This window comes from Scyliorhinus torazame, chromosome 18 (genome assembly GCF_047496885.1).
Source record: "Scyliorhinus torazame isolate Kashiwa2021f chromosome 18, sScyTor2.1, whole genome shotgun sequence".
Taxonomy (NCBI): domain Eukaryota; kingdom Metazoa; phylum Chordata; class Chondrichthyes; order Carcharhiniformes; family Scyliorhinidae; genus Scyliorhinus; species Scyliorhinus torazame.
Window position 1 is genome coordinate 43,203,243 of NC_092724.1, and position 13,265 is coordinate 43,216,507.

Consider the following 13,265-nt stretch of genomic DNA (forward strand, 5'->3'; position numbering starts at 1 on the left):
CAAAATATGTGATGGGATTGTAGTTTAAAATGAAACAGACAATAAGCTATTAGTGACTCTTCTGAACATGGATGAGATTGTGAGGATGCTATCTAGGATTCAAAGCTTCATTCTTTGCGAGGATGCTACCTAGAATTCAATGCTTCAGACTGAGACTGATGAGTTATGATTCAGTAACTAAGCACGTTGGAAGGGAAGTACCAGATGACAGCAGATGCACTATCAAGAACACCAAGTGAAGAAAGTAAAATACAGCATTTGAATTTGAGGAGGTAAAGCATACATATCATTCATCACCAAACACCTACCAACAAACAGCAAAGAAGCTGTCGGAGATCAGACAAGTGCAACAGCAAGGTGACAAATATTTCCTCATAAATGAATACTGTCTGGAAGGATAGCCACACTATACTCCTACGACCCAGTAGTATGACAGTACTTCAAACAGAGAGAGTACCTCATTAATGATCTCCCAGTTTCTAATGATAGAATAGCCATTAAGAACACTTGAAATTCTCCAAATAATTCATCAAGGTCACTTAAGGATAGCAAAACATCGAGCAAGAGCCCAGCAACCAGTCTGATAACCAGGTGTAACTTATTCTATTGAAGAACTAATTTTGAATTGCCTAACATATGCAGTGAGCAGCCAAGGGCAAAGAGAACCAATGTCACCCTCCACTTGTCCATTAAAGCCGTGGCAGTGCCTGAGAATGGATTTATTTGATTTTAATGGCAAGATATTTCTTATTGTCATTATTTACTGCTCCAGATAGATTGAAGTGAACAGATTGCATAGCATCACAATGGAAACTCAAGAGAATCTATGCAACTCATGACATCTGGACATTGTTGTGTCAGACAATGGTCCACTATTTGCTCATGAATTATTCCACAACTTTGCAAAGGAATATGGATTAATATCCATGACTATCTCACCTCGATATCCAGAAGTGAATGGACAAGCTGAGAGAGGTGTTCAACCCATCAAACACTAGATGAAGAAAAATGAAGATCTTAACTTAGCACTTCTCAGTTACTGAATCTCACAGCTACAAATGGGTTCTCATCTTGAGAGATGTTAACATGATGATGTCTGAAAACGCAACTTGGAGCTCTGCAACAGAAACTAGAAACAAATGTCCCCATAACTGACCAAGAATTAAAACAAAACGTGAGGAGGAACACAATCAGGGGCTGGTTTAGCACAGTGGACTAAATAGCTGGCTTGCAATGCAGAACAATGCCAGCAGCACGGGTTAAATTCCCGTACCGGCCTCCCCGAACAGGTGCCGGAATGTGGCGACTAGGGGTGTTTCACAGTAACTTCGTTGAAGCCTACTTGTGACAATAAGCTATTATTATATTATTATCACAAACAAGCTTGCAAGTTCAACTTCAGGCACAGCACGAGGCCTGCCCAGAGAGAGGATGGATACAAGACCAACAGAAAGAATGTATAATAAAAGAAACAGCTCCACAACTGAGATCTTATAGGACTGAGGAACCATAACGCCTTACTAGCCTTGGAAAGGAAGCCAATATAAACTTGAAGACATATTCAGACCCAGACGAAGACGAAGAAATAAGATGAAGCTCAACAGCCACCCAGGAGAAGTGGCGAGACCATGCAGACGCTGCGACAACGGATGAACGGACATCGCGCGATAATCGCCAGGCAGGAATGTTCCCTTCCAGTCTGATCTTCGCGTAAGCATTCTCCAAGGTGGCCTTCAGGACGCGCAACAACGCAGAATCGCCGAGCAGAAGTTTATAGCCAAGTTCCGCACACATGAGTACGGCCTCAACCGGGATTTTGGATTCATGTTGCATTACATCTGGCCTGGGCTTCTGAAATCCTACCAACTGTCCTGGCTTGAGACAATTCACACCTCTTTAACCTGTGATTATCCCTCTCTCCAGTTGCTCCATCTGGACTTGTAAAGACTTAATTACCTGCAAACACACACATTAAAGTATCGTCTAGCATCATTGACTTTGTCAATATATATGTTTCTGGAACCCACCTCTTCATTCACCTGAGAAAGGTGTTGTGCTCCGAAAGCTAGTGATTCGAAACAAACCTGTTGGACTTTAACCTGGTGTTGTAGGACTTCTTACTGTGCTCACCCCAATCCAACACCGGCATCTCACATCATGACCCAGAAGAAGGACACTTGTATCAAACAAACAGAGTGCAGAACGTCCTCAATCTGAGGAAGAGATCAGAACAGGATCAGGGATATTGATCAAAGTTGCTCTGAGACTAACCTTGTGATGTCTGAGACGTGAGGGAAGGTGTAGTAAGATGAATATAGAACATAGAACGGCCTCAATGTTGCGCCGACCTGTGAAACCACTCTAAAGCCCATCTACACTATTCCCTTATCGTCCATATGTCTATCCAATGAACATTTGAATGCCCTGAGTGTTGGCGAGTCCACTACTGCTGCAGGCAGGGCATTCCACGCCCTTACTACTCTCTGAGTAAAGAACCTACCTCTGACATCTGTCCTATATCTATAGTTGGGATAAAGGCTTGCAGGGTAAATGTAGAGTAAAGGAACACCTGATGCTGATTTGTTAATTATGATGTGATGACACATGACTAACATCTGGGGGAGGAGAAATTCAACCTCTTGCCTAAGATATACATAAAGCTGTACATAAATAATAGTTTTCATAATTACAGTTTTGAGCAGCTCACTTCGGGGAAAATAGACAAACCCCAAAGATCCCCATCTAGACTCCAAACACAACAAAGCAAGCATTGCACTTATTTTGAATGAATTACACAGAGGATATCTGTAGTTAGAAAGGCTTACTTACTTGGACATTTGTAGGCATAATTTAAAAAAAAAAACTTTAACCTTTGTTTCTACTAAGCAACTTCTGGTGAGTGTTTTATGCTCCAGGAAATGACTAAGCATTTGATAATTAATTGAACACTGGAGATGAGGCTATGCAATTTATAATATAGCGTTTTTGAAATGTTTGCTTTTTGTTGATCTTTAAAATTTAAAACTGATTGTTTGTCCGTATGGGGGGATAAGGGCCCACCGAATTTGAGGGTGAGGCTCTGGAGGTTGCACTGGAAGTCCAGGCCCGACAGGAGTGCAGCGCAGAGATTAGGAAGGACATAGAGGCGGAAGTTACTAAATTCTATGTCCTGGACAGTGAGGGTGACTGTACAGAAGCCTCGGATCGGGACAGAGTGGGATCCGGAGGCTAGGGAGATCCTTTGATTGGCAGGGTGGACCGCGAGGGAGCAGCGCCTTACCGTATGGCCGTGGCCGTTGATTTTCACCGTCGTCGACGCGGTGGCCAGGTTGTGCGGGCGGGATTGGTCCAGCGTCATCAAAGCGAGCTGCGGGTAGCCATTGGATGCTTCAGGTGGCGAGCGAGTGTGGTCCTGATCTCGGGATGTCCGGAGACCCTGTGGGGGACAGGTTGGCGGCGCCCATTGCGGGGTCGGGACAAGATGGCGGCGCCCATGGCCGAAGGGGGACAAGATGGCGGCGCCCATTGGTCGCACATGGCCCCGGGAGGAGAAGATGGCGGCTCCCATTGTGCGTCTGGCGTGGGGGAGGAGGCGAAGCGGGCGCGATCGCAGTGACTACGTGGGCCTGGCACACAGCCGCGAAGTGGCCCTTTTTACTGCAGTCTTTACAAATGGCAGTGCGGGCCGGGCAATCTTGGCGGGGGTGCTTCTGCTGACCGCAGAAGTAGCAGTGGGGACCTCCGGGATACGCAGATCAGCGTGCGGTGTAGGCGTATTGGGAAGGCAGGGCCCCGGCTGAGGAGGTCGGCGGCGGGGTCCAGGAGGGGTAGGAAGGGGTAGAAGGGTGGGCAGCGCGGCAGGAGGGGTACAATTACACATTACGGGATGCGACCATCATGGAGAGCGCCAAGGTTTTCGTCTCCGCCAGTTCGAGCGTGGCCCCTTCCAGTAATCGTTCACGGATGCGGTCCGACGCAATTTTGTGTAATTTGTGGCGTCTTGGATCAACGGGAACATGCTGGAGCTCAGTCTGGAGTACAGGACGTTTATCTTCTGAGCCTCCGTTGGCACGGGGTCCGCCGCGTTGATGTCGGCCTCAAAACATGCTAGCCAGTGAGTAAAGTATTTTCTGGCGTCGGGCGAGTGCGGATCCAGCTGCAGGCGATCGGGCTTAATTCTGATATCGATTCTGTGGAAAATCTGACTGTAATAAATTGATGCACGATCAATTGCACAAAGACTAAAGTTGGATACAACTGTGGCTTTATTACAGTCAGATGCATGGCCTCCTGCTGCAGCTGGCGAAATGGCAGGGCACTGGAGGTTATGCATATTTATACAGTTCCTAGTGGGCGGAGCCAGCCAGCAGGGGCTACGGCGAACCTGTAGTGCAGGTCCTACCTTACATCCTGTAATACAGTGGTTCACCACACCTACTTTTGACAATAAAGATTATTAATTGTCTTTGGACACATATAAATAGGGGATCACCCTGGGAATAATATTTTGGTTTAGTTACTTACATTTCCTTTGATGTTTGGATTTAGCCACAGTGCACCATCAGGGGCTGTCACCTCTCATTTTTGTGTAATTTTATTATTGTTTTCTTAAAATATTACAATTTATTCATTTGATCTTTTAATTTATCCCCTTTTATTTGATAATTTGTACTCGATTATAAATAGGGAACAGGGGCAGGTTGCTCTGGTTACAGATATATGGATAAGGAAGACAATTTGGTCCGTCATCCCATTGTAGTCAATAGACCCCGTTACAAAGCCCAACTATTTCACAAAATATTCATGAAAAGCCCAACTATTTCACACAATATTCCACGTCTACTACTCCACCTTGGACTCAATACCAAGTTGATCACTGAAGAAAGCTTGACATCAGCTTTATTTCTCCAAGTATCTACTGCCACGGTATTTGAAGTAATGTTTCAAATCTATCGATAGTTTCTATACCACAACTATTTTATATCTCAATTGTCAGTCTCATCCTTTAAGGACGAGTAGCACAGTTCGCTGTGTTTAAATGAGTCTCTGTGATCACAACACCCTCCCAGTTCGGCTGTTGCCATGGTGATTATTAGCCCTCTCTTGCCCAGCTGCTCGTTGGCGGCGGGGATTGTGGGAATCCTCACAAGATGGCGGCGTCTGCGCTGGAGGTGGTATTGAGCTGTGATGCCGGCGGCTCTCTGTGGAACTGCAACGTGTGGGAGCCGCGCTCGGGGACCACGCTCACCAGCTACCGGGGCGGCAATACCTCGGCTCGTGGCCTGTGCATGCTGGCTGGCGAGTACCTCCTGGGAGCGCAGCTCGGCAAAAACTTTATCAGCGTGTGGGAGCTGCAGAGGAAGGTGAGTGGCCGGCTGCAGTGGGGATATGAGCTGTCCCCCCAGCTGGAGAACTCTGACTCCTTCCACCCAGGAACATGTCATGAGATCCGGCTAAGTGTCCGCAGAGAAGTCTTGCGGGTTTAACTAGCCAGAATCCATTCGACACCAAACACGTGTGCCGCCGGCCCAGCCAGGAACACGCGTTGCTTTGCAGTTACCTGAATTTGCATAGAAATGGCAGAGCATACCTTGAGCCTCCTCTGCCAATCAGTAAAATCATGCATGGCTAATCTTCTACCTCCGTTACAGACCTTCCCACACTATACCCATATCTGTCGATTCTATTATTATCTTAAAACATTATTTTCCGTCTTGTATATAACCAATAAACGAATGTCCACAACCCATTGGGATAGCGAATTACAAAAAGTTTGAGTTAAGATTTTTTTCCCTTATCTCCGTCCTAAATGGTTGATCTCTTTGTGATTGTGACCCAGACTGGTAAATTTTCATTGCAATCCCTGGAAGGCAAGTATATACTTCCTTGGGTAAAGAGACTAAAACTGCACAGTACATAAGGCATGGTTGCACCAAGATGCCATTCAAATGCAGTAAGAAATGAAATGAAAATCGCTTATTGTCACAAGTAGGCTTCAAATGAAGTTACTGTGAAAAGCCCCTAGTCGCCACATTCTGGCATTTGTTCGAGGAGGCTGGTACCGGAATTGAACCGTGCTGCTGGCGTGCCTTGGTCTGCTTTAAAAGCCAGCTCTTTTAGCCCTGTGCTAAACCAGCCCCTAAGACTCTTATATTCCAGTCTCTTTTGATCATCTTTATTAATGTCACAAGTAGGCTTACATTAACAGTGCAATGAAGTTACTGTGAAAATCCCCTAGTCGTTACACTCTAGCGCCTATTTGTGTACACTGAGGGAGAATTCAGAATGTCAATTCACCTAACAAGCTTTTCAAGCTAGGGGCTTTTCACAGTAACTCAGTTGAAGCCTACTTGTGACAATAAGCGATTATTATTATAAGCATGTCTTTTGCGACTTGTGGGAGGAAACCGGAGCACCCGGAGGAAACCCATGCAGACACTGGGAGAATGCGCAGACACAGACAGTGACCCAAGCCAGGAATTGAACCTGGGACCCTGGCGCTGTGAAGCAACAATGCTAACCACTGTGCTATCGTGCCGACCGAACTAATGACAGAACTAATGTTACTGTCACAGGTTGGGTGGGTACTACCAACCCTGGTGCATGGGTTTTAGTTGTTTTTAAGGCTGTGGTTACAAATGTAAGACATTAGATGTGTACAATTTGTGTTGCAGAAAGCCTCTATGCCTTAGCACAGAGTGATCTAATCAAATTCAGCACAATAGAAACCAAATCCAGTTTTAATGTTTTATACTGGAAATGCCCTAATGTTTTGAGGGTTCATGTTGTCACTGGGTACAGTAGTTCTTAGTGACGGTCAGTTCCAGGCCTTGCTCCTGAAAGCGCACCGGATGCTGCAACTGTCTCTTATATTTGCTTTCAACAAAGGTAATATTTAAATTCTGTCCAATGATATTTGAGAATGGACCAGTTGAAATCTAAGAAGAAAACAACACTGACATCGCTCGTGGAACTTCAGGATGCAGATTACATCGTCATCTCCACTCAAGAGAATCTCCAAGCATAGCTTGACACCTTTGCGGAAGCATACCAAAGAATCGGTCTCAGCTTCAGCCTCAAGAAGACTCAAGTCCTTTACCAACATGTTCTAGGGCAAGATTTGGTCTCTCCATTCATCAAGATCAATGGAGAAACCCTACCAAATGTGGAACATTTCCCATACCTGGAGCCACCTCTCCTCTAAGGCTGACAGTGATGTGGAGATCCAACATCGTATTCAATTTGTGAACACCTCTTCGGACGCTCAAGGATGAGAGTCTTTAACACCCATGCTGACACCAAGATCCTAGAGTACAAGGTGCCCTGGCCCCTAGTGGGTTGTCATCCCAACTCTTCAAATGGCTCAGAAACTTGGACTATGTACAGACACCACCTGGAGAGGTATCATCAAACCTGAGACGGATTTTCAGTGGTTAGCACAGTTGCTTCAAAGCGCCAGGGTCCCAGGTTCAATTCCTGGCTTGGTTCACTGTCTGTATGCTGTCTGCATGTTCTCCCGGTGTCTGCGTGAGTTTCCTGCGTGTGCTCCAGCTTCCTCCCACAGTCCAAAGATGTGCAGGTTCGGTGGATTGGCCATGCTAAATTGCCCTTAGTGTCCAAAAAGGTTAGGTGGGGTTACGGGGATAGGGTGGAGGTGTGGGGTGCTCTTTGGGCCGAATAATCTCCTTCTGCATTGTAAATTCTATGTTCTTGTGTCATATGGGAGGACAGGAGTGCTAACATCCGTGTCCTTGAAGGAGCTGATGCACCAATATCCAGGTCATGATCATCCAAAACCAATTCTGCTGGGCCAGGCGTGCTTAGGATGTCAGAGTCCCGACTGCCAAAGCAAATCATCTTTGCTCAGCTTCAAAGGCATACCTCAAGAAATGCAACATAGTTGTCAATGCCTGGGAAACCGTTGCTCAGAAGAGACCTACTTGGAGGAACTTTCTGATTGAAAGGACACAATTCTTTGAGGACACCCAATAGCAAGAGCAGGCCCGGAAAAGGAGCTTGAAAGGAATACCGACGATCTAGAGCCCAAGGACCGATCACATCCCTGGAAACACCTGTTAAGTGTGTGGTCAGAAAGGCGGCTCCAGGATCGGGCTCCTCAGTCACGCAAAACCCACAGAACCCATGACCAGTAACATAGAGGTTCGGGGAGGCGCAGTGGTGAGCACTGCTGCCTACGGCGCTGAGGACCCGGGTTCGATCCCATCCCCTGATCACTGTCTGTGTGGAGTTTGCACATTCTCCCCGTGTCTGGGTGGGTTTCACCCCCACAACCCAAAGATGTGCAGGTTAGGTGGATTGGCCACAATAAAATTGCCCCTTAATTAGACAAATATTTGGGTACTCAAAATTTATTGAGTTTCTTAGATGAACATCATACCGTTAGCGAGTGATCGCCGAAGAAGAAGAATTGAGAATGAATGGAGTCATTACAGCTTCGCTCAGAAAGAAGCTGATTGTGTCTGTTCCGGCCATCAAGCGACTATTCTAATCCCATTTTCCAGCACTTGGTCGGTAACCTTGCATGTCATGGCTTTTCAAATGCTCATCTAAAATGCTGCTTAAATGTTGTGAGGGTTCCTGCCTCTACCACCTTTTCATAGAATCCCTACAGTGTAGAAGGAGGCCATTTGGCCCATCAAATCTGCACCGACCATCTAAAAGAGCACCTTAATCTGAGTGCACTCACCCGCCCTTTTCCTAGAATCCCGTAACCTAACCACATTTTCGGACTGTGGGAGGAAACTGTGGAGCCCCTGGATGTATGCAACGGAATCCAGGGTCCCCTGCAACCCAGGGTGCTATACATTATTCCATATTTTGTGGGCAATGTCGCAATGCAGGGACGTAGAGCAGGAAGCTCTGCAGCGATTCAAAGAAACCATAAATGAATGTTTGCATCCAATCCTGGCAACATTCTCATAAATCTCCTCTGTACCTTCTAATGTGATCACATCCTTCCTGCAATGCAATAACCAGAAATATACATGACACTCTTGATGTGCTCCAACTAGTGTCTTATACAGTTCTAGCATAACCTCCTGTTCTTATCTCTGGCCATCGGCCTTGCTTGCCGTTTTGACCACCGTACCTACTTGTCCTGTTACTTTCAAGGATCTGTGGACATGCATTCGAAGATGCCTCTCCACTTTTCATTATCTTGCCTTGTTTGTTCTCCCCAAATGCATTACCATTTGTCATTTTTGTGCCCCCTCTGGATCTGTCCATTGCTATCTCCCGGCAGTTGACTGTTTTCTTGCTCACAACCACATAACCAATTTTCATAGCATTTGCAAACTCATTATGTCCCCTCATTGTTGGCTGTCCCTCGAGTTGATGTCTGCACAGAGTTGTGGGTTTCTCCAATGGGTCGCCATGCGCCTGAACAGGCTGATTCATGACCCACAGATCTTTGGGCACGTAGGGCAGCATTTGTTCCATTCTCTGCTGCCACTGTAACTCATTTAAGATGCGACTCAACATGTGGTGCACCATGGCGGCATGGTGAAGCAGTGGTTAGCACTGCTGCCTTATGGCGCAAAGGTTCCAGGTTCGATCCCGGCCTAGGGTCACTGTCCGTGTGGAGTTTGCACATTCTTCCTATGTCTGATGGGTCTCACCCCCACGACTCTCACACACGACTTGGCAATCTTAAAGCAATTGAAGGATTGTGTGAAGTTTCTTGGACATGCAAATCTTTGGAGCACAATCCACAGAACCTCACCATTTGTTGAGTCAAATGCTTTGGTCAGGTTGTTACCGCCATGTGAGGAGGAGTAAAAATAACTCCAAGTCTGACTGTAACTGGGTTGTGCTTTGCCAATATTGCAAGAATCTCACTATGTATATTTTCAAACCATAAAGAATTAGCCAGACAGGTGTCTGAGTTTATGCATAGAACAAGACCGTACTTCCCAAATTTAAAAAAAAAAAAAGGTAGGTAAGTTGCATCTCACATGTTCCCTGGGCCCATACACATAGCAGTACAGATGGTAGAATAAGCCGATCGGCTCAAAGATGTTTCGCAGTTTGTGAAGAAGACCGGTTTCTGAGTTTATGCATAGAATGAGACAGTACTTCCCAAATTTAAAAAAAAAAAAGGTAGGTAAATTGCATCTCACACGTTCCCTAGGCCCATACACATAGCAGTACAGATGGTAGAATAAGCAGATCGGCTCAAAGATGTTTTACAGTTTGTGAAGAAGATGAACAATCAAAAAATATATATGGTAAACTGGCTGGTCTCGATGAGATGATTCAATGTTGTGACTTTTGTTTAGTTTCCTTCTTGTATGCAGCAGATTTTATCCCCCAAGGATCTCAGTTTGGGGTAAATTTTCTCTTCTTGGGATCATTGCAAATCCAGGTGCAATACTTTAAAGAGAAAGAGAAATAGCGGGCGGAATTCTCCGACCCCCTGCCGAGTCGGAGAATTGCCGGCGGGCCGTGCGAATCACACCACGCCGCCCCGATGCCGGGACGCGGAGAATCGGCACCATTGGGCCCGGCGTGGTTGGTGCGGTCGGGGTATGCAGCGACTCGCCGGCACGGGCCGCACGCCAATTCTCCGGCCCAGATGGGCCGAGCGCCCATCACCAAAAAATCAAGTCCTGCTGGCGCCATTCTAACATCCTCTGAGCCGGCGGGGCCTCGGCGTTGAAGGGTCCAAGGATCGTCTGTTGGGGGGGGGGGGTTGTGCCTCCATAGTGGCCTGGCCCACGATCGGGGCCCACCAATCGTCAGGCCGGCCTCTGTCGGGGGGCCTCCTTCCCTCCGCGCCGGCTCCTGTAGCCCTGCGCCATTTGGCGTCGGGGCCGGCGCGGAGATGAAGGCCACCATGCGCGGACCCCGCAGTGCCGGGTTCATGCCCGGATCGGCTGCTGTGGCGGCGTGGGCCGCTCCAGCGCCGTGCTACCCCACTGTGGCCTGGAGAATCGAGTCTCTGAACAGGCGCCGACGCCGGAGTAAAACACTCCCGTTTTTACACCTGCGTCGGCACTTAGTCGCCCTATGGGAGAATTGTGCCCAGCTTCCGTGCAGCTTTTCAGTACAGCATTCTGATCTCTTTTTGTGATATCTCTGGCTTGGTAAAACAGCTTTTAAAAGATCCGCTGGCTGTATATTCCAGAGGAATTTGATTACCATGTTTGTTGTAGTCATTGTTTGGTTGATCAGGTAATTGCATTCTGACGTTCCATCTCTGAAACATTTGAAGAGTTTCACGATATGAAATCCAACAGGAGGTGTGGTCTTTCGCATTCCTTGGGGGTTTGAGTGTCTGTTCCCTTTTCATCAAATTTGGTGAAATATTAGTTGTCTATTCTGGCTGGTTCGCATTCCTCCATTATTTTAATAGTATTACAGTTTTTAAAAAGAAATCCAGCCAGAAAAAGGAGAATTAGAAATTGTATTTTTTTTAATGCAATTCTATCCTCATAACAAGGTAGAAATGCAATGAAGATTCCTGATATTGTTCTCAACATTTTTCTTGGATATGTCTGGCAATAAAGATTATGTCGGAGGTTCCTCTGGCAGGGCTGAAGCCACACTGTTTCTGGATGGATTTCTTCAGCCACCGAAAGTAGGCAGTTCAGGAGAATGTGTGTTAGGATTTTCCCTATTATGGACAAGGAGGGAATACCTCAATAAAAGCCAAAATACTGTGGATGCTGCAAATGTGAAATAAAAACAGAAGTGCTGGAAAAACTCAGCAGGTTTGGATGCATCTGGGGAGAGAAACAGAGTTAATATTTCAAGCCCAGTAGGACCCTTCTTCAGAAGAAAAATCAGATTGGATTTGAAACGTTAGCTCTGTTTCTCTCCACACAGATGTTGCCAGTTCTGCTGAGTTTTTCCAGCACATTCTGTTTTTATTAAGGAAAGTGCCAAGGGCAGCATGGTAGTATAGTGGTTAGCACAATTGCTTCACAGCTCCAGGGTCCCAGGTTCGATTCCCGGCTTGGGTCGCTGTCTGTGCGGAGTTTGCACTTTCTCCCCGTGTCTGCGTGTATTTCCTCTGGGTGCTCTGATTTCCTCCCACAGTCCAAAGATGTGCAGGTTAGATAGATTGGCCGTGCTAAATTGCCCTTAGTGTTGGGTGAGGTTACTGGGTTATGGGGATAGGGTGGAGGGTTGGGTAGGGTGCTCTTTCCAAGAGCCGGTGCAGACCCGATGGGCCGAATGGCCTCCTTCTGCATTGTAAATTCTATGGAATAGTTTCCAAGCCTGATTTAGCTCCCGTCTTGAAGATGGTTACAGCTGGCACATCCCTGAAGTTCTATTTCCTCTCGAGTTTGTATAATGAGTGCTTTGCAGTCTTGATGGGAGCAAAAGCCCACTAACTTGGAAGACCTCAGCTGGAATGCCATCAAGGCCACACACTTTCGTATATCAATTCTCATATCATCTGCAAATCTTTTAACCATGCCTCCTACATTTAAATCTAATTCATTGAAATGAGGAACAAGAAGGGACCCCAATACGGAACCCTACAAAACCCCACTGGAAACAGATTTCCAGTCGTGAAAACACCCATCAACTATAGCCCTTTGATTCCTGCCACTGAGCCAGTTTTGGATTCGACATTCCTTTGGATCACATGAACGTTTAATTTTCTGACCAGTCTTTCACATGGGCCCAAAAGCTTTGCTGAAATTCATGCAGATGTCCTCAAATGTGTCACCCTTATCCATCCTCCTTGTTGCTTCCGCCCCCCAAAAATCAATCCAGTTAGTCAGGCAAATCTATGCCGACTGTTCTTGATTAATTGGTGCCCTTTTTAAATGGCAATTTAAAAACAAATATATATTTTATTCAAAATTTTTTGGCCAAACAAAACAATACAAAGGTTTTCCTTTTTACAACAATAAAACAGTATAAATAACAGTGGCCGTTTTAACAAATAAATAAATAATATATAAACTAAATGGCAACTGCCATATCAAAAATAATAACTCTCCAAAAATAAAATCAAACAATCCAATATACATAACCTAGTACAAATATCTATACACAAACATCCCTGAGGACCCGCCCGGGCCCTCACCCCCTCCCCCCTGGGTTGCTGCTGTTACCTTCCCATTTCCTTTATCGTTCTGCGAGGTAGTCAATGAACGGTTGCCACCGCCTGGTGAACCCTTGAGCCGAACCCCTTAGTGCGAACTTTATCCGTTCTCATTTTATAAACCCTGCCATGTCATTTATCCAGGTCTCCACGCCCGGGGGTTTGGCTTCCTTCCACATAAGCA

General features: G+C 46.2%; 1 protein-coding gene across 2 annotated transcripts in view; it reads left to right on the forward strand.

Annotated features, from left to right (window-relative positions):
• Positions 1-5,115: 5,115 nt before the first annotated feature.
• The window catches only part of wdr18 (WD repeat domain 18), a 257,486-nt gene continuing 249,336 nt past the window's right edge, over positions 5,116-13,265 (forward strand). For both annotated transcript variants that reach the window (XM_072482676.1, XM_072482677.1), the window contains exon 1: positions 5,116-5,363. In XM_072482676.1, the coding sequence (XP_072338777.1) occupies positions 5,151-5,363 (213 nt within the window). In that variant the 5' untranslated portion in view covers positions 5,116-5,150. The remainder of the gene's footprint in view (positions 5,364-13,265) is intronic.